The sequence below is a fragment of the Macrotis lagotis genome, chromosome 2 (genome assembly GCF_037893015.1).
Source record: "Macrotis lagotis isolate mMagLag1 chromosome 2, bilby.v1.9.chrom.fasta, whole genome shotgun sequence".
Lineage (NCBI taxonomy): Eukaryota > Metazoa > Chordata > Mammalia > Peramelemorphia > Peramelidae > Macrotis > Macrotis lagotis.
Window position 1 is genome coordinate 18,723,690 of NC_133659.1, and position 20,820 is coordinate 18,744,509.

At 38.3% G+C, this 20,820-nt stretch overlaps 2 protein-coding genes across 3 annotated transcripts in view; both read left to right on the forward strand.

Annotated features, from left to right (window-relative positions):
* LOC141512400 (cytochrome P450 2J4-like) overlaps positions 1-20,820 on the forward strand; it is a 72,680-nt gene that overhangs the window by 20,922 nt on the left and 30,938 nt on the right. Inside the window, exon 1 of one of the 2 annotated variants that reach the window (XM_074221304.1) lies at positions 17,930-18,139. The exons of the other annotated variant lie outside the window; for it this stretch is intronic. Coding sequence (XP_074077405.1) covers positions 17,930-18,139 — 210 coding nt within the window. Of the gene's footprint in view, positions 1-17,929; positions 18,140-20,820 lie in introns of those variants that run through there. 2 annotated transcript variants of the gene reach the window in all.
* LOC141510824 (cytochrome P450 2J2-like) lies at positions 1,115-8,904 on the forward strand. The gene is made up of 4 exons (XM_074220278.1): positions 1,115-1,142; positions 1,246-1,433; positions 3,811-3,949; positions 7,297-8,904. Exons 1-4 carry the CDS (start codon positions 1,115-1,117, stop codon positions 7,476-7,478), a joined length of 537 nt encoding a protein of 178 aa, XP_074076379.1. The 3' UTR covers positions 7,479-8,904.

Below are 20,820 nucleotides of genomic sequence, written 5' to 3' on the forward strand. Positions count from 1 at the left end.
AGAGAGATGTAAATGGTGTCCTTCAATTTTTTGAAAGACTCTTGGGTAAAAGAGTGATTAAGCTAATTCCATTTGGCCCTGGGGGGCAGAAATAGTTGAAATGACTAGAAGCTGTAGGAAACCTTAATTTTCGAGGAAGACCATGACATCGGGGAAGTGATGCCATGACAAACATGAATTGGATTTGAGTGAGGGAGGGCTGTGCTAAGTACCAGTCTCATTTTTTCCTCCAGAACCATCTGGGTCCAGTAGCCTGATAGGAATCAAGATGATTGGAGATGACCCTGGATGTGAGATGTTTGAGTTTAAGTGATTTGCCCGAAGTCACACAGCTAGTAAATAGCTGAGGCTGGATTCGAACTTCCATTCTCCTGATTCCAAGGCCAGTGCTCTATCCACTGTGCCATCTAGCTGCTCCCTGTAGGGAACCTTATTTGGGGCTTGAGGTAAGAAAAACCTTACAAAGTCTTCTTCGGGGCTGACTAGGTGGCATAGTGAATAAAGCACCAGCCCTGGAGTCAGGAGTACCTGGGCTCAAATCCGGTCTCAGACACTTAATAATTACCTAGCTGTGTGGCCTTGGGCAAGCCACTTAACTCCAATGCCTTGCAAAAAACCGAAAAACAAAAAAAAAAAAATAAAAGATAAAAAATATAAAGACAAAATAAAAACAAAGTCTTCTTCTAAAGTCTTATTGTGGGAGTGGCTAGGTTGCACAGTGGATAGAGCACTGGCCCTGGAGTCAGGAGGACCTGAGTTCAAATCTGACCTCAGACACTTAATAATTACCTAGTTGTGTGGCCTTGGGCAAGCCACTTAACCCCACTGCCTTGCAAAAAAAATAAAATAAATTCTTATTGTGGTGTAGAAATGACGCTGTATCTCAAAGTCTATGCCAGTAGAGCAGATGACTCTAGCAGGTTCTACAGGATGCATCTCCTTGACAGCAGTCTCTTTTACATCTTTTTCCTATCCCTAGAGTTTAGCACAGTGTCTAACATAAAGTAGGCTCTTAATATATATTTATGGAATTGAGTTCAAATCTACTTAGATGTGAGACTGTGAGGCAGTCACTTAACTCCATTCTTCCTGTTTCATCTATAAATCAGGGGTAATGATAATAGCATTGTCCCGACATTACTGTAAGGATCAAATGAGTTAATATTTATAAAATGTCTTGCAAACTTTAAAAAACTTTATAAATGTGAACTATTATTTGGGTCTCAAAAACACTTTTCTTTTCAGGCAATATCCAAGCTGAGATTGACAGGGTGATTGGCCACTCCAGGCAGCCCACCATGGCTGATAAGGAGAATTTGCCCTACACTAATGCAGTCATTCATGAAATTCAGAGAATGGGTGATCTCCTTCCTTTCAATGTGCCCAGGGTGGCCAGGGTTGATACAACAGTGGCAGGATACCATGTGTCAAAGGTAACTGATTTTTCTCCCATGAATTTGGAAAGATACTAGACTGCCCATCTACCCTGGGGTTTGGGGTCAAAGAAGGTGAAACAAAAAAAAAATAATCATAACCTGAAGAACAAATGCTCTTGGTCTAGGGTGCATGAATTTCATCTATCATCATTTATTTCCATAGAATAGGGAGGTTTGGGGGTGGCTAGGTGGCGCAGTGGATAGAATACCGGCCTTGGAGTCAGGAGGACCTGAGTTCAAAGCTGAACTCAGACACTTAATAATGACCTAGCTGTGTGGCCTTGGGCAAGCCACCTAACCCCATTTGCCTTGCAAAAACCTAAAAAGTAAAATAAAAAACAAAAAATAAAAAAGAATAGGGAGGTTTTGTTTTTAATCCTGTGAATTTAATTTTAAAATGTAAAAGGCATTATTCTGAGAAGGGGAGCAAAAGTTTCATTATATAACTATCAAAGAGCTCCCTGATAAAATAAAATTGGTGAAGAAACTTTGAGTGAGCATCTTAAAATCATTGAGTCAGAAATTGAATTAGGAAAAAACACCAGATTTGTATACAAAGGCAATGAATTTAAAACATAACTTTAATCCTGTCTTTAGATTACTTATGTCCACTTAGATTCCTTATGTGTGACATCCCATTGTGGGATACCTTTCTGGTACTCAGTTGCCTTATTTGAAAAAAAAAAGGTATGACTCGATGATCATTAAATATCCATCCAGTTGTTCAGGACTCTGTGTTGCCGTGTAGAACTTTCCTACCTTCTTCTGGCCAAAACAAATCACATTTACTTGGACAACAGTGATTTCTCAATCACAGTGGGAGAACAGACTCAGACACTGAGTACAGAATTCTGAAGGGTTTATTTGCATCTCTCTTCCCCTGGATTGCACTTTGGGGTCCTGGCTAGGATATTCCAACCAACACCCTTTCCTGGGACCCAGGCTGTAGTGGAGGCTGCACCTCTTAAAGAGGCTCACCTTGGACCCTGGACACCATGGAAATCAAAATAAAGACATCACTTTAGCCACCCTCAGTTTCATCGAACTTCATTACTTTCATAGCAACTCTCAGTTCCATGAAATGGCCTTTTTTAAGTAACTTCTTTATCCCCAGCCCTACTCACTGCTGCTGAACTTTAAATCCATATCTTCTCGCCCAAGTTTCATTTCTTTTTCATCTACAGAGGTGATAACCACACTTTGAGATTTACAAAATACTTTATAAATATTTCACTTCTCCCTCACAATCATCTTGAGAGGGAGGTGCTGCCCTCCAAGATGTAATTTGAAAGCTGTATTTGTTCTAGGATCTCCAGACTCAGAGACAGGGCCACACCTGCTCCCTCATACAAACAATATATAATAAAATCCCTGGGAACACCTCCTTCATTGCCCTCTTCTCTGTTCCCATCTTTGTCTAACCCTCTTAGTCCCTCCTTTCCAAACCAGGTTATCAAAGTACAGCTATGTGAATCTTTATAGACAAACACAAGGAAGTTGGAAGTTTCAACCCAATAAGGCCCAGGGGATAGAAAGCTGGTGTGAACCTGTGTTCAAATCTAGCTTCAGATGCTTACTATGCAACTCTGGACTTGCCATTTCAACTGAAAAACCTCAGTTTTCTCTCTCCTATAAAAAAGAGACTTCAAGCCCTAAATCTGTCATCCAAATTTCTAACTGTATCAAATATAATGAATGAGCACCCTTATCTCCAGTTCTATTAGACTTCACAGTATCTGACATTTCTAAGGGACATTGTTCGGGAAAGCTAACTCATTTACAACCTAACTCATAAGTAGGCATTAGGCAGAATGTGGTCCCAGATGGGCAGAGGGCAAGTGGAGGATGATCATCTCAGTGCTGTTGGGCATCACACTTACCCCAAAGTGACCATTTAGAATAAAGCAGTTAGGAAGGTCACCTTAGATGATTCTACCTTTTCATGTCTTACTCATCCGTAAACCATGAGGTATAGATGGGTGATCACTAGATGTACTTTTAATACTCAGTATGACTGTCTAAAATCAGGGTTCTTACCTTGGAATTTGATTTTTTATTTTGTTTTATTTAGATATTCATTGTTGCATTTCAACATAATCTGTTTCCTTTGTGATCCTATATGTTTTATTTAATCCATTTAAAAGCATGATTCTGAGAAGGTTCCAAAGGCTTTGCCAGTGTCCCAAACAGGTTGGGAAACTCTGTCCTAAGTTGTCTTGAGTTCTACAACAGCCTTGGCTAAGAATAAGATGTGTGACTTCAGGTGGTTCTTTGTCCCTGCTGGCCCTCAGTTTCCTCTTTTGTAAAACGAGAGGGTGGGAGAGGTTCCTCTTTCATCCAGGTCCTTGGATTCAGTTCTTTTCTCTTCTACCAGGGGACCATATTGTTGACCAACTTGACTGCCTTGCACAGGGACCCCAACGAATGGGCCACCCCAGAGACCTTCAACCCAGAACATTTTCTGGAGAATGGTCAATTCAAGAAAAGAGAATCCTTCCTGCCCTTCTCAATAGGTGAGTCACATTCAGCAGGAAGGGGGTGGGTCCCTAGGCCATGGGGATGCCAACCTTTTTGTCATTAAGAAACTTTGGACTTCCTGAAACCCACAATATGTGAGGGTACAAATACTGGTAGTATTCAACAGCTACGAAAATATATCACAACAAAATTTAAAATAGCAGTCCTTTGGATAGCTTTTTAAAATCTACAAAAATGACAGTCCTTTAGAGTTTCCTTGCCACCACATGAGGTAGGTACAAGTGCCCATTTTACAGATGAAGAAAATCTCAGAGACATTGCATGATCTACCCAAAGTTACCGAATTGTGAAGGGTCTGAAATGAAATCAACCTCAATTCCCTACATTCCATATTCCTTGGTCTCCTAGATGCCATAGTCACATGGACTCAGCAAATCTCTAAATTACATTTGTATTTTATTGGTGACAAGAGCATCTGCAACCATCAAAAAGAGAACTAATAATCTAGGATGTCTGACCCTGAGCTGTCTAAAGAGAAAACAAGTTGTTTTTTCCCCATTCTTTAGAGAACAGCAATCTGGTTGAAGTGAGGAAAGATTCATCTCTTTGTCCAGTTTTGCCTTGTGGCTTTACAGACCCTCTTGCAAGGACCCCAGAATTCCCCCAGATCTAGCTTTGAGTACTCATTTCCACACTATCCTTGGAAAATCTACTTAAATATCCTGGGTCTCTGTTTCCGTATCTACAAAACAAGGGGATTGGACTAGATGACCAATAAGGTTCCTTCCAGGTCTGAAGTTATGAACCAAGAATTCTAATCTGAGTTTCAATTATGCTTCTTCTTAGTTATGTGATTTGGAGTGACTGATCTTCTGGGACTGTTTTATTTTTTTAATCTACAGTGAAGGTATGGGAGTAAGTGGTTTGAAAGATTCCATCCACTAAAACCCTCAATGTCTCAGAATGTTCTGATACTAAATTAATACAGAGAATTTCAGAAAGGAGAAAACCCCAACACCTGAAGGCAGCCTCTGAGCTGAGCCTTGAAGGAAGATGGGGGTTCAAATGGGCAAAAGGGAGGAGGAGGTAGTGACCAATCTGAGCAAGCAGCCTGTGCAAAGGGAAGGAGATGGGAACAACAATATTCCAATAAATTGGACTACTACCACATTCATTCTTCTTGGGGTCAACATGGACATTTGTCTAGTACATCATTTTAGGGAGTCCTTCTGTCAGGACTTGGACTAAATGACCCTTGAAGCATCAAATACTGTTTGTTTGCTTCATGTACTAACTTAAATTTATAAAAAAATTATTTCAAAATTATAAAAAATAAATTATTTTAGAATCAATATGTGAATAAATTTTACCTTTATTTTTATCAATAGTTTAATTTAATAAATTTAATTTATTAATAAATTTTAAAGTTTTGACTTTAAGTATTTTTGAAGGTTTTTTGAAAATATTAAAAAATCACCATCTTTCATCTGGATCATTGCAATAGGTTTTTCAGTGTTTTTTTTTTTTTGTTTCAAGTCATTCACTGAATCAATCTTGCCTCTACTCAATTGTTATAATGATTCTCCTAAAGTGTAAATCTGAACCATATCATCCTCTGCCCTCACTCCTTAATTTGCATTTCTCTAACCAATAATTTCTCTCATCACTGTTTTGCTTCTGGCTGTCACATCCCTCAATCTTCCCTCCCTTCTATCAGGTCTCCTTCCTTTTCTTTCTTCTTTTCTGCTCCTACTTCTACTCTCTTTTTTGACTTCCATTCTATCAGTCCCTCACTCCATTTTCTTTCTCTTTTCCTCTCTTAATTCCTATAGGATAAGATAAATCTCTAAACTTAAATGAATTTATATGTAATGAATTCTTTAAATCAAATCTGATGAAAGTAAGATTCAAGCAATTATCACCCCTCTTTTCCTTCCCTTTATTCTTATAGATACTTTATACTTTTACATGTGATGTACTATATTCTACTTTCCCCTTTCCTCCTTTCAGTATATCCTTTTTTATGGCTATTTGTGTTTATTTCATCACATCAAATCAACATCTACTCATAACCTCTCTCCAATAATACTATTTTTCAAAAGCTAAGAATTCTCAAGACTTACAAGTATCCTCTTCCTATGAAGGAATGTTAACAGTTTAGTGTTATTGAACATCTTTTTAAATAACCATTTCCCTTTTTAAAGATGCATTTTTGTGAGACTAGTATTTAAAAATTGAATTTTCTCCTCAGCTATGGTCTTTTCATCAGGAAAGTTAAAAAGCTACCTATTTCATGGAATGTCAGTCTTTTCTCCTGAAAGAACATTTTTTATTCTTCCTGAGTAGCTGATTCTTGGTTGTAATCCCAAATCATTTGCCTTCCAGAATATCATATTCTAGACACTCAGATCCTTTAAAGTTGAAGCTACATAGTCCTGTGTAATTCTAACTGTGGTTCCTTGACATTTGAATTATTTCTTGCTGACTGCCAGCCGTCTTTTCCATTTGACATGGTAATTCTGGTATTTGACTACCGTAATTCTTGGGGTTGTCATTTTGGAATCTCTTTCATGAGGTAGTCAGTGGATTCTTTCAATGACTGTTTTTACTCTTTAGTTCTAAGTGCAATTTTCCTGGATAATTTCCCGAAAGATCTTGTCCCAGCTTTTTTTGATGAGATAATTCAATCATTCTTAGATTATTTCTCCTGGAACTAGTTTCCAAGTGAGCTGCTTTCCAATGAATTTTTTATTTTCTTCTTTTTTATTATTTTATTTTGATTGGCTGATTATTGATGTTTCATATAGTCATTAGCTTCCATTTACCCAAATCTAATTGGTCAAGTCATGCCAGCTATAGGACTCACAATTTCCCTTCTATGCTGGGGCTGAAATCCTTATATCTGACCAGTATCAGGGGTAGGATGTGAACTGAAGGCTTCCTGATTCCATGTCTCTGCAGTGAACTTGTCTAGATTAAATTTCCAGAAGGGACCTGTTTTTGCCTCAGGCCAACTCCCTCCTTTTATAGATGAGAAGCTTGGACCCACTTAAGTGACTTGGCTAATGTCACTTGGGTGAGAAGCATCTAAGATGAGAACCCAGGTCCTCTGCCTAATGACATTTTCACCTGTACTAAGACTGAGGTCTGCAGCAGCCTGGTATGGTATATATGGTGCCTTACATGAAGCAAAAAAGATTTGGGTTCAAATTCCCCCCTCTGACTTTTACTAGCATAGCAGTCGTGAAAAAGACACTGAATATACTCAAGGCTCATCCTAATTCTGGGATTCAGACCCATGCCCTGGAGATTCCCCCACCCCAACTTCCAGCCTGTACCAAGCATTAGTGGATTCACTACTTCTGATCTCCTTCCCTTTCAGGAAAGAGGGCCTGCCTGGGAGAACAACTGGCCCGGACTGAGATCTTCCTTTTCTTCACTTGCTTGTTCCAAAAATTCACCTTCCGGGCCCCACCAAACACCCAGCTGAACCTGGACTTCCGAGCTGGCTTGACCCACTCTCCTGTCCCCTACAAAATCTGTGCCCTTCCACGAGTGATGTAGGCCAAACTAGGTCTGTGGGTAGTTTTCAATGGGCCATAGGGAAGGACTTGGAATCATCCTCATCATTCACAGTCACCCACTCTGCCCTTTCAAGTTTCTGTCTGGAAAAGGAGAGAAGTGAAGGAAGGAAGAAGAGGAGGAAAAAGACAAAGGGGGTGTAGCTGTATTCCCTCTGTACCTTTCTGCTCAGAAAAAGGGGGGGAATTAATGCCACCAAAAGCAGAGAATCCTTAGTAGATTTGGAATTCAAGGACATGGGTTCAAATCCCAGCCCTGTCACCTACTAGCTGGTGGGTGACCTTGGGAAAGTCACTTGAACCTCTGCCTCTGTTTTATCATCTAAAATAAGGAGGGACAGTCATATCTAAAATCCCCTCCAGATCTAAATTTAAAACCCTCTGATGTTAGGAACAGAGGCTCACTGTTTTTCCTCTCTTCCCTCAAGCAGTGGGACTAGATGGGGGTTTTAGTTTGGTTAATTTGGGGGTTCTCTTCTGCTCTTATAACTCAAACAATGGAAGTTATTTTAGAGAGATTTGAGAGACTTTAGGTGTATTACAGGAGGCATCCATAGATTGATGTGGATGATCTTTAAAGATCCTTAATGACTCCTTGAGGTTTCCAGTTTGGAGGGTCTGTTTTTTTTATACCTTTGTAGATAAAGTCAACGGCTCTTTGCCTGGCATGGAAAATGAGCCCAGTAAATATTACGATTGTTTCATCTCTAAACCACTCACTTTCTCCTTCATCATTTCCCTTTACTTTCACAGTGGAAAATATTAATCAATCAGTTAATGCACTTGGTTTTTCATTCCTATCAATGAGCTTACTATACCTAATAAATTATAGTAAATCCACCATTAATTATAATCAGTGGAGCTGGGAATGCCCACACCTTGAGCATTTCTAATGTTTTAAAGTGCTCTATTTCTACAAAGTTTCCCTATACTTACCAGAGATGCTTACACATTCCATTATCCATGCCAATAATGGAAATACTTTTAACACTCCAGGCAATCAGAAAACCTTATTGCCCATGTGAATCATTATGATCAATGTTCTTCATTTATTGTTTGTGTTCCTTTTTTAATGTTCCTCCATGATATTTATAAGGAAATACTTTGTGAGTTCACAATGAAGTCCTTGTACCAAGTTGAGTCACCATGGACTCATTTTAGTATCAAATTGCTATCCATTGCTAATAAATTAATTGTGCTTGGAAGGAACACATTTACTTTAGTTTCTTTTATTTAAAGATTTTAATCATAACAACTGCAGTTCTATAAGGTGAACAAAGGAAGCCCAGGTCACAGAAGGGGAAATAAAAAGAAGTTTACCATATTAAAGAATGAAAATTAAAAAAAAAATTCCTGGGTAAAAGATGGCGATAATAATCTCTGCCAATCTCTAGAGGCAGGACTAATAATCCCAGTCCAAAGTAAGTTCTCATTTCTCTGAATATCTTTTCAAATCACTTCAATTGAGTTCAATTCTACCAGTTTTGATTAAGTAGCTACTCCTTTCCAAGTGTTGCAAGAACTGGGGATAGAGCATTAAAATCAGAAATGGAAAAAACAATCCATGGTGTTTGTTGTCTGTATCACTTCCTAGGCAGTCTTCTACAGAGTGAGGTCTATGTCTCTCAAGAGCTTCCTTAGATGATCATCTAGAGCAGGACTGGGGAACCTCTAGCTCATGGACCATATTGGTCCGGTGTTGCCAAAGCAATGAAAAGCAGGACTCAAAATTCCATAAATCTATGAGTGAATGGGGGTGAATTAATTAAATGTTTGAGCAAATATGGCCCTCAAATGATTTTGTAAATATACAAATGGTCCTTGGCAGAAAAAGAAAGAGGTTCCCCTCCCCTTATCCAGAAGAAGAAATTAGAATGGAATTAATTTTATTAATATTCAATATATGTTAATAATAAGATATACAGTTTGATAGGTAACCTCTTCCCTTGGAACACAAGGCATGCTTGGCAAGAGTTGGAACTACATAACCAAGGGAATTGATACATAAGCTATTGATGATTCATTTGCTTTCAGAAATATTCATTTATGGGGCGGCTAGGTGGCACAGAGGATAGAGCACTGGCCCTGGAGTCATGAGTACCTGATGATCAACAATGAATGATCCAATTCTTCAAATCCGGCCTCAGACACTTAATAATTACCTAGCCGTGTGGCCTTGGGCAAGCCACTTAACCCCATTGCCTTGCAAAAACCTAAAAACCCCCCAAAATATTCATTTATTCAACATCAAGCATTTATCAACCATGTACTTTTAGCCATATCACCTATTAATACCCTATGTGATAGATATAAAAAACATGGCAATAAAGATTTATTAAGCACCAGTTTTATACTGTCATATGTCATATTGTCAGGGCTTTATACCAGATAAGAAATAGGGGAGAGAGGGCAGGAATGAAGAAGATTCTTAGGTAGAGAACCTTGGTAACTTGGATGGCTGCACCTTCATCTGTAAGAGAAAAATTAAGAAAAGGGATCTTTCTTTGGGGGGGAGGGAAAAAGAAGATAATGATATCATATTGCATAGATTGACTCTAAAATGTCTAGGTGTCATTTGGTTTGAGGTCTTCATCAGACATTTGGAGATAAAAAATAGAAGAAAATGTCTTAGGAAAAATGGCCAACCTGGAAAATAGATCCAAAATAGATAACTTATGAGTAGGGATTTATGAATTATTAGTCTGAAAGTATGATTAAAAAGAGCCTAGGCAATAGCATACAGGAAATTATCATGGAAAAGAATGAATGTTGGAAACTAGCTTTGCATGTAATTGGAAAAACAAATGAATAAGGGGAAAAGAAAAAATAATGGTACCATTTTGTATAAGGTTAAATCTAAAAATTTAGCTGTCATTCAGTTTGAGTTCTCCAAGTCAAGAGAGAGAGGTTGGGACTGGGAAAATAGATGTGGGGACCATCAGCCTTGAGGTGCTCTTTCAATCCATGGGAGCTGAGGAGATCAAGAGTGAAATAGTGTAATTAAAAAAGAGAAGAGAATTCAAGATGGAAATAGATGTCTGTACCTGGGCAAGTTTCTTAAAAATCTAGTTTCTCTTTGCTCTGTGATTATAATCTGCAAGTCAGATGTAAATTTGTTATCAGATAGCAATGAAATCACTGCTCTAACCCCCAGAGTGTACAGTAACATAAATGGAATTGGAGGACCATCACATTTAAAATGTAGTAGCTGTTAGTTTTATGTCCCTACCCCAATCCACTGTCAAATCCATAGAGCCATCAGGACATTCCCTAGCCTTCTATGCATATAGTACTGAGTGTCTATGGAAAACAGAAATGGAATAGTCATGTGAGAACAAGAGAATAGCAGTGAGTGTGATCTTGTGTATGTTGATAGTGGACAGTGGGAATGGTTTGAAGCTATTTTGAACCTGGGGAAAGGAAAGAGGTAAATCTGGACCTTGATCCATGGGGATTGGGTTGTTTACATAAAGAGTAAAATTTGATTAAAGTTAAATGGAGAGGGGCAGTTAGATGGTGCAGTATAGAGAGCACTGGCCCTGGGGTCAGGAGTACCTGAGTTCAAATCCAGCCTCAGACACTTAATAATTACCTAGCTATGTGACCTTGGGCAAGTCACTTAACCCTGTTTGCCTTGCAAAAAAAAAAAACCCTGAAAAATAAATACATAAAAAAAAGTTAAATGGAGAGTGTGGGAAATTAGGATAAGGTAAACTTGGAGTTTCCAGTGAGATTGACTGATTGACTGATCACTCTTCACAAGTGATTCCAAAATATGAGGACAGTGATGAAAGAGCCCTGACAGATGGAGGTCTATCTGAATGGTACCATTTTGTATCTGAATTTAAATGGAAAAATCTAGGGGTGAAGTTTGAAAAGATCCAGAAACGATGGAGATGAGGTTAACTGGGCATGTACCTACAATATACATGCTATAGTCAACTGCAGCTGGCTAGATTTGGTTGGCAAGTTCTCAATTATGTTCGTTATTTCTGGGTTTTTGGACAATTTCACTGACAAAAATTCTGAGGAGGTACTTTCAGGTTCTGGAAGTCAGAGTTCTAATAGGCCAGATGATAGAATGCCAAAGTTTTCTTATACAATATATATTGTTTTATACATTTTACATGGTAAATGATCACAAGTCCTAGATTTATAGAATCATTGATCATTGAGCCAGAAGATATTTGGAGATATTTCTTCCAACTTACTCACTTTATAGTTGCAGATATGGAGACAAAAAGAGGTTAGCTTACTTGCCATATGTGAATGGGCAAGTATGCTTAACAAAAATAATAAATTGTAGAAATATACATTTAGAGCTAAAAAGATTTTATATTTTATCTATCTACTCAGACTTCTTCATTTTAAAGATGGGGAAACTGAGGCAAACCAGGATCACAGAACTAGTAAATCTATTCTTAGATCAGATTTGAACTCATAAGGATGTCTTCCAGACTCCAAGGCAGTGCTCAATCCAATGTGCCACCTATATTACTCAGATAGTAAATGTTAAAGGCAAAATTTGAGTTCAAATATTACTTCAACATTTTCTTTGCACCTTTTCTTTGCCTCAGTTTCCTCATTTGTAGAAAGAGGCAGTTGGACTTAATGGTTCCCCAGATCTCTTCTAGCTCTAAATTTATGATCCCTGAAGCAGTTTCGCAAATCACATCATTTCTTGCTATAAATGTGCCCTTGCAGGAATGTAACAAATGTTAAACACAAGAAAATAGAGTTTTTTAGAAAAATAAAAAAGTAGCAAATTTCATTTGGAAAAATATTTGTTCCAAGATCCTATGGTGACTGTAAACAATTTTTCTATACCTTTATGGGAGACAAAGAATGATTCTTAGAGAGAACATCCCTGCTTTATCACTGCTTTAATAACCTAATGTGCACTAGAGAGCTACTGTCAAAGTAAGATCATTACAGAAGAGACAGACACATTGGTAGCAAATTGCCATGACTTCCCAATCAGGTTATCCATTTTTCTTTTTTTTAGTTGCTTTTTTTTTGGCAAGGCAAATAGGGTTAAGTGGCTTGCCCAAGGCCACGCAGCTAGGTAATTATTAAGTGTCTAAGGTCAGATTTGAAATCAGGGACTCTCGACTCCAGGGCTGCTGCTCTATCCACTGCACCATCTAGCTGCCCCCTCTATTTTTCAAAAAATATAGGATGCCTCCTCAACTGTAAGCCTGAAGGACTTGGGGGACAATGTTGCCCTTGGCAGTAATATGTAAATTAGAAGGTGGGATAAATTTTAGGAGGAAAATGAATTCAGTTTAAGGTATCTACTGAACATGCAATTTGAGATGTCTGAGAGGCTGTTGTAGATGTGAGAGAGCTAAACAGCAGAGAGATTGGGGCAGGATAGGTAGATTTGAGAATTGTAATCACAGGGAATATAGTCAAATCCATAGAAGTAGATGAGATCACTAAATGAAATAATATAGGGGGAGAAGAGAAGAGGGCCTAGGACATATCCCTTAGGGACTTACATAGCTAAAGGGCATGATCTGGAGGAGGATTCAACAAAGGAGATGGAAGAGTGGTCATAGACATTGGAGAAAACTGAAGAGAGAGGAGTGTTCTGAAAATCTAGAGAAAAAAGAATATCGAGGAGAAGAATGGGATCCTTATGGGTATCAAAGGTTTGCAGGGGTCAATGAGAATTAAAAAAGGTCACTGAATTTGTCATTAGTAATTTGGAGAGAACAGTTTTGCAGGAAACGGAAGTTTGAAAGTTGGATCATCAAGGGATTAAGAAGAGAATGAGAGGAGGCAAAGAAGAAAGTTCTACTGTAGACAGTCTTTTCCAAGAGCTTATCTAAAAAGAGCAGAAGAGATATGGGATAATGATGGAGCAGACATATCATGAGAGTTATTTGGTGATCCTTGTAGGCAATTAAAAAGAGAGAGATTGAAAATAAGTGAGACAGTAAGACAGAGAGTCTTCTGGAGGAGAAGGGATAGATTGGAATCAAACAAAAAGAAGGGGTCAGCCTTGGTAAGAAGTAAGGTCATTGCACCATGTGAAATGGCAGAAGTGTCATAAGTGTAAAATGGAAATGCTGATAGCAACTACCTTATAGATTGCTGTGAAGATAAAGTGAGAAAATGAATTAAGAATTTTGTGAATCTTAAAGCAAAATATTTGTGTTAAACATTGATACATGGTTATTGAATAATTGACAGATGGATTGATGAAGTCAAAGACATCAGAAGATAGCACAATTTTCAAGTTGGAAGACACCTCATGGGCATCTAGTTAGTCATATCTTAGCCTTAAGCCTACATCCTACGGAAAGTTTTCCCCAAAACTTGTGAATTCTAGTGCCTTCCAATGTTGACCTGAGTTCAAATCAATTTGTGACACTGGACACAAATTATTATCTATGACCCTGGGCAATGTTTGCCTCAGTTTCTTTACTGATCAGGAAATGGCAAATCCTCCAGTATCTTTGCCAAAAAAAACCCCAAAATAAAATCATGAAGAACTGGACTCAACTGAAATAACCAAACAACACAAACCTAATGGTAGAGAATCTGAAGACCTTGAGGAAGAAGCTATATTTCCAAAACAATCAGTAGAGGTGGACAAATATGTTCTAAACACAAATATGCCAAGTCCAAATGTCCAGATGGCATCAGAAACTTATGTGGAAACAGAATTCATTATCTTTATCCCTAAATCTTTTTCTCCAAATTTTCTATCACCATCCTTCTAGACTGCCAGATTCATAATCTTAGCATCATCTTCAGCTCCTCACTCCAAATATCCACTCGGTTTGCTGCATCTCATGTTTACCTCTCTAACATCTCTTTCCACGCTCATGACCCTCACCTTAGTTCAAGTCCTCCTCACCTCTTGTCTAGATCATTGCAGCAGTCTCCTCATTGGACCTCATTTCAGGTTTTTCATAACTCCAGTCCATTCATTATGCTGTTGTCAAAGTCCATGGATTTGAGTATGTTCCCTGTGATTACAATTCTCAGATCTAACTATCCTGCCCCAATCTCTCTGCTGTTTACCTCTCTCACATCTACAACAGCCTCTCAGACATCGGATCATATGATTCTCAATTTGATTTTTAAAGCTCTATGCTACACAGCATAATCTAGTTTAGGTGAAACTAGCTTTCTAGTCTCATTGGATATTATATCCCCTCCTAACCTCTTTAGTCCAGATAAACTGACCTTGCTCCTTATATAACGCCCCATGAGCCATTTCCAGTCATACTTAGCCATATCTGCTTACGGGATCCAGACACCTCTGAAGGAAAAAAGTGAGGCAGGTAATTTTGCACATCCTTTCCTCACTTAAATTCAATTCACTTGTATGTCATGACAACATCTTACTAATGTTATGGGTCCTCTTCTAGAATGAAGGACAAATAACATTTATCCAATTAATAACTTGCTTTTATGTAAATATGATATAAATATATATCTTTATATATATGAATATCAAATATATATATCTATACATATATATATATATATATGTATATGTTTTCTTCCCTATTAGACTATAAGCTCTTTGAGGACTGGAACAGTACTTTACCCTTTTCAACAGTTAGCAATTGAAAGAGTTCAAAGATAAGTTTAAAAACTAAAAAAGAGAGAAAGAAGAAAAATGGAGAAAAGGGAAGTGAGCCATGTAAAAATAAGAAAAGGAAAGTGAGTCATACAAGAGAATTATCATCAAAAAGTACAATTAACCAACTAGGAAAGAAAAACAAAATCTAACTGAAGAAAATTTTACCCTAAAATTTAAATTGGACAAATGGAAATAATGAGTCTTTGAAACACCAAAATCCATCAAATGAAGCCAAAAGACTAAAATATAGAAGAAAATGTTAAATACATCTTAGGAAAAAATGATCAACCTAAAAAACAGTTCCAAGAGAGATCATTTAAGAATTATTGGTCTACCAAAGCCAAGATCAAAAATCAAAAAATACTAAATACTAAATTATGTACATCCCTACATGAGAAAACAAACCTTGTAAATCTTGGGAACTGTATTTCTCTTGGGATAGTTAAATGAAGCATACTTAGAGAGTGTGAGCATAGATTGATCATGAAAGCGATGATACTTTAGTAGATATTTTAGCTCATGAGGGTAATATTTCTATTCAGACAGTTGAAGGGAGTCTATTTAGAAGGTGTGGGATATAAATGGATTATAATTGATGTTTATGGTTCTTGAGAATTGTATTTCTAAAGGAACAGCTGAGGAAAGAGATCTTGGACAGAGGGTATCAGTATGAAGTGATTGAAATGTGATGAAGCCTATAAAATCAATCAATTAACCAACTCTTGAGAATTATACTTCTATAAGAACAGATAAACGATATTTTGACAGACAGTATGGGTAAAAGAAAGTTATGAAGCATTTAAGACCTGAAAAAGCAGGTCACACCAGGAATAGAAGGTAGAAGCATAGAGAATAAATAGTACCACATGAAGAGGCACAAAATGCCAAAGAAGAAGCGACATAAATTCCCAACTGGGTTTGGAAATTTATCCTACCCTAAAGGGAAGTAGTAGGGGGAGGGGAAAGAAGCAGGAAAAAGAGGATGATAAAAGGGAAGGGTAAAGTAAAAGTAATGATAAAGTTAAAGTGAAAAATAAGAGGAAAAAGGAAAAGGGAGAACTAAAGGGAAGCATACTTATAGAAGGGAGGGCACATTGAAAGAGGTAGCAGATAGAAGTAAAACACTGATGAGGAGAAATATGAGGAAAGAAAAGAGGATAGAGGTAAATACAGAATTAGTCGTCTTAACTGTGAATGTGAATGGGATGAACTCTCCCATAAAATGGAAGTGGATAGTATAATAGAATAAAAACCAGAATCCTACAATATATTGTTTACAAGAAGGTAAAGGTAAAAGGCTAGAGCAGAATAAATTATGCTTTAGCCAAAATTTTAAAAAAAATCAAAGTTAGCTATCCTATCTCAGGCAAAGCAAAAGCAAAAATAAATTTAATTAAAAAGAATAAAGAAGGGGGAAAGACATTTTGAAGCTAAGGCTAATAGAAGTATTTATGACATTTTGTGAAATACTGCTTAAAGTACCCATCAATTTGGGAATGGTAGAACAAGCTATGATATATTAATGTTGTGGAGTACTGTAAGAAATCATGAGCGGCCTGACTTCAGAAAAGCATGGAAAGACTTGCATGAATTTACAATGAGGAGAACATTGTACCTATTAATAGCAACATTATGAGGTGATCAATTATGATGCATGTAACAATTCAATGATTAAAGACAATCCTAGGAGACTTGCTAAGGAAAATACCACCCATACCCACTGAAGAACCTATGGATTCTTAGTGAAAAGCATATTAATATTCACTTTTTGAAACTTCTTTTATGGTTTTTCTTTCTTCTCATGGTTTCCCCCCTTAGATCTATTTCTTCTTTCAAAACTTGATTAATATGAAAATATGTTATATAAAGTTGTACATATACCACCTATATCAAATTGTTTGTTGCCCTGGAGAGAGAGGAGGGTAAGGAGGATATTTAAAAAGTGTGAAACTCAAAAGCTTGCAAAAGAATGAATGTTGAAAACTATCCTTGCATGTAATCAGAAAAGAGAAGGAAAAGGAAAGAAAGAAAGAAAGAAAGAAAGAAAGAAAGAAAGAAAGAAAGAAGAAAGAAAGAAAGAAGAAAGAAAAAGAATGAAAGAAAGAAAAATGTATTCTAATTATCCCAATAAATTCCAAATCTATTGAAATTTTATCCTAATTATTCTAATAAAGTTTACATTGTTTTCTCACACTGAAGGGCACAGACCCAGTGAAAACCTTTCCACATAACCTTCAGATATTACTAGAACCTCAGGCTTAGAGCTCTTCTATATTAATTCTCAAGCCCATTGGAGGCAGCTTGTAATAGAGAAAAGAGGACTCAGCTGGGTATCAATGGAGGTTCTTGAAACTTATAAACAGCTGTGGAACCCTATCATTTTCTTGGACTCCCTGGACCTCAGTTTGCCACTCCTAAACAAGGGGGATCTTCTGGGTCCCTTCTGGCCTCAAAGCGCTAATCCTAGGATTTAGGCCCTATTGGGTCGGGCTATGTGTGTGGTGCCTTCCCAGATAGATCACTCTGGCAAAGTTTTCTCTCTAGGTTCCGTCAAACAAGCCCAATCTTATTTTCTAAGTGGGCATGTTTCATCCTAGGAAGCAGGCCCTGGCAAAGTGCAGAGGGCTGGGTCACAGATTAGAGTTTGGCAATCCCTGGCCTCACCCTGACTGACTATAAAGGCAGCCCAGGCAGCAAATCCAAGGAGACAAACATAGTTTGAACTTCGTCTCAAATGAACTCTGTTCCTATTGGCCCCATAGTTGCTTCTATTGCTACAGAAGTAAAGAGGTTTGTGACTTGTGTGGCCTTGGTGCCAGAACTGAAAAAGGATGCAGTTCCCTCTGAGAACCCTGTTCCTTTCCCTTTGGGAAGCAGCCTCCCTGCAGACCCTCCTCTTCTCTGCCATCTTCCTGATCCTGGTACAATATCTGCAGAGGACGATTCAGCATCGAAACTACCCCCCTAGTCCTCCTGGGCTGCCCATAGTGGGCAACTTCTTCCAGATTGACTTTTCAAATCCCCAAGTCACCTTCAAACAGGTAAGAAATGAGATACGAGGTTTCAAATACATTAAATGTGAGGGAGATATGGGAACTAGGCCCTGGACAATGTGCTGGAAAGGGCAACCACAAGTCTGGGTATCCATCCATGCTCTGGTCCTAGCTGTGAAGCAGCATTTTTTCAATGGAAAGAACATCTGTTTGGAGACACAGAGGGCCTTGGTTCACATCCCCCTTATGATCTGGAGGACCCAGAGAAAATCCTATGCTCATCCCTTGTGGGGTATATCTTTGTGGAGTTTCATTTTGTATGCCATGTAGGATTACATGAAAGCAGAGGTCCTTTCTGAATCCAGTTCTTGATTATGTTCCAGTGAGATAGTAATTATGATGTTCTTTGCACAATGACTGGCACACTTAAACATTATATAAAGATCAGCTATTCTTTTCCTCTTCTTCCTCCTCTTTTTTCTTCGTCCTTCTTCTCCTTCTTCTTCCTCCTCCTCCTCCTCTTCTTCTTCTTGTTCTTCTTCTTCTTCTTCTTTATAAAGTGATCAGTTGGATCCTTGAGAGATGGTCTTTGGCTGTTTTCTATCCTCATCACTTATTATAGTACCAGGGACATAATAAACATTTAATAAATGCACATTAATAGTCTGACTGACAGAAATTATATTACATAGGCAACCTCGGATGTTCCTTAAAACTCTAGAATCAGAGGTATTTAAACTGGGACCAATGAATTTTAATTTTTAATTTCTGCATTTTAAAATAATTAGCTTCCTTTATAATTATATCCAAGGCCAAGATGGTGACAGGAGAAGATGCTCTCTTAGGTGCTCTCTCTCAAAACTTATAAAATAAGGACTCTAATTAAATTTTCAAGAGACAGAACCCACAGAGGTATCCAGTGAGGCAATTTTCCAGTCCAAGGTAACCTGGAAAATAGTGGAAAGGCTCAGCTCCACCGGGTTGGACAAGTGGCTGCCCAGAGCAAAGGAACTGCAGCCTCCCGGAGGCAGCCGCAGGGCATCTGGGAGCCACAGCTCATGGCAGCGGGGGAAGTTTCCTGACCTACACCCCAGGGAGCACTGGGCACAACTTGGAAGATAAGTGGGGGGGTCTCTGACAGAATGAGCTCATGAAACCCGGTCCTCAAGGCACTCAGCAAGCAGTGGCCCAGCAACCCAGATCCAGGAACTGGAAGCAGGAGGATCCAGTAAGCAGGAGCCCCCAGGCAACTGAGCCTCGAGTTTTCCAAGAGTAGGGGAGTGGAGAGAGACTTCCCAGGTCTGTACTCTGCACCTGGAACAGGACTCTGGGGCTCTGATTGCATTCAAATCCTGATCACAGTCTAGCCCCACCCTTTCAGCCCCACGGCAGAGGGGTGTGCTTGGCCATAGGTCATTCACAGACCAGGAGGGAAGACAGAGCTTCACACACTGAGATCCTTGTGGGGGGGGGGTGTCCTAATAATACTCAAAAGCCCAGGAAGCACCCCAAAACCAAGCACAGGCTGGGGAAATGAGTAAACAGAGAAAAAAGAGGAACACCATAGAGAAATACATTGTCTATGATCCTAAGTAGGATCAAGATACTCAATATGAAGATGAGGAAGTACAAGCCCCTGCATCTAAAGACTCCAAGAAAAATGGAAATTGGACTCAGGCTATGACAGAGCTAAAAAAAGATTTTGAAAATCAAGTGAGGGAGATATAGAAAAATTGGGAAAAGAAATGAGAGAGATGAAGAAAAAACATGAAAAAGAAGTCAGCAGCTTAGTCAAGGAGATCCAAAAAAATGCTGAAGACAATAACATGTTAAAAACCAGCATAGGCCAAATGGATAAAACAGTTCAAAAAGTTATTGCAGAGAAGAATGCTATAAAAAGCAGAATTGGCCAGATGGAAAAAGAGACCAGAAAGCTCTCGGAGGAAAACAAATCCTTCAGATGTAGCATGGAACTAAAGGAAGCTGCTGATTTCACGAGAAGTCAAGACACAATACTTCAAAACCAAAAGAATGAAAAATTAGAAGATAATGTGAAACATCTCATTGAAAAAAACAACTAATATGGAAAACAAATTTAGGAAGGATAATCTAAAAATTATTGGAATACCTGAAAGTCATGATCAGGAAAAGAGCCTTGACAACATTTTTAAAGAATTCCTACTTGAAAATTGCCCTGATATCCTAGAAGCAAGGGGCAAAATAGAAATTGAGAGAAGCCATTGATCTCCCTCAGAAAGAAATCCAAAAAGAACAACCCTCAGGAATATTATAGCCAAGTTCCAGAACTCCCAAGTCAAAGAGAAAATATTACAAGCAGCCAGAAGGACACAATCCAAACATCATGGAGCTGCACTCAGGATCACATAGGACTTAGCAGCAACTACATTAAAAGCTCATGGGGCTTGGAATATAATATTTCGGAAGGCAAAAGAGCTCATAGTGCAACCTAGAATCAACTACCCAGCAAAACTGAACATCCACTTCCAGGGAAAAGATGGACTTCCAATGAACCAGGGGAATTTCAAATGTTCCTGTTGGAATGGCCAGAGCTGAACAGAAAGTTTGAGAGGATTCAGGTGAAACATGGAGAGTGGAGGAGAAGGGTAAAATATGAGGGCCTTAATGATGATGAAATGCATGTATTTATGCAAAGAAAAATGATACTGATAATATTCATAAGAAAATTCTCATTTTAACAGAGCAGGTAG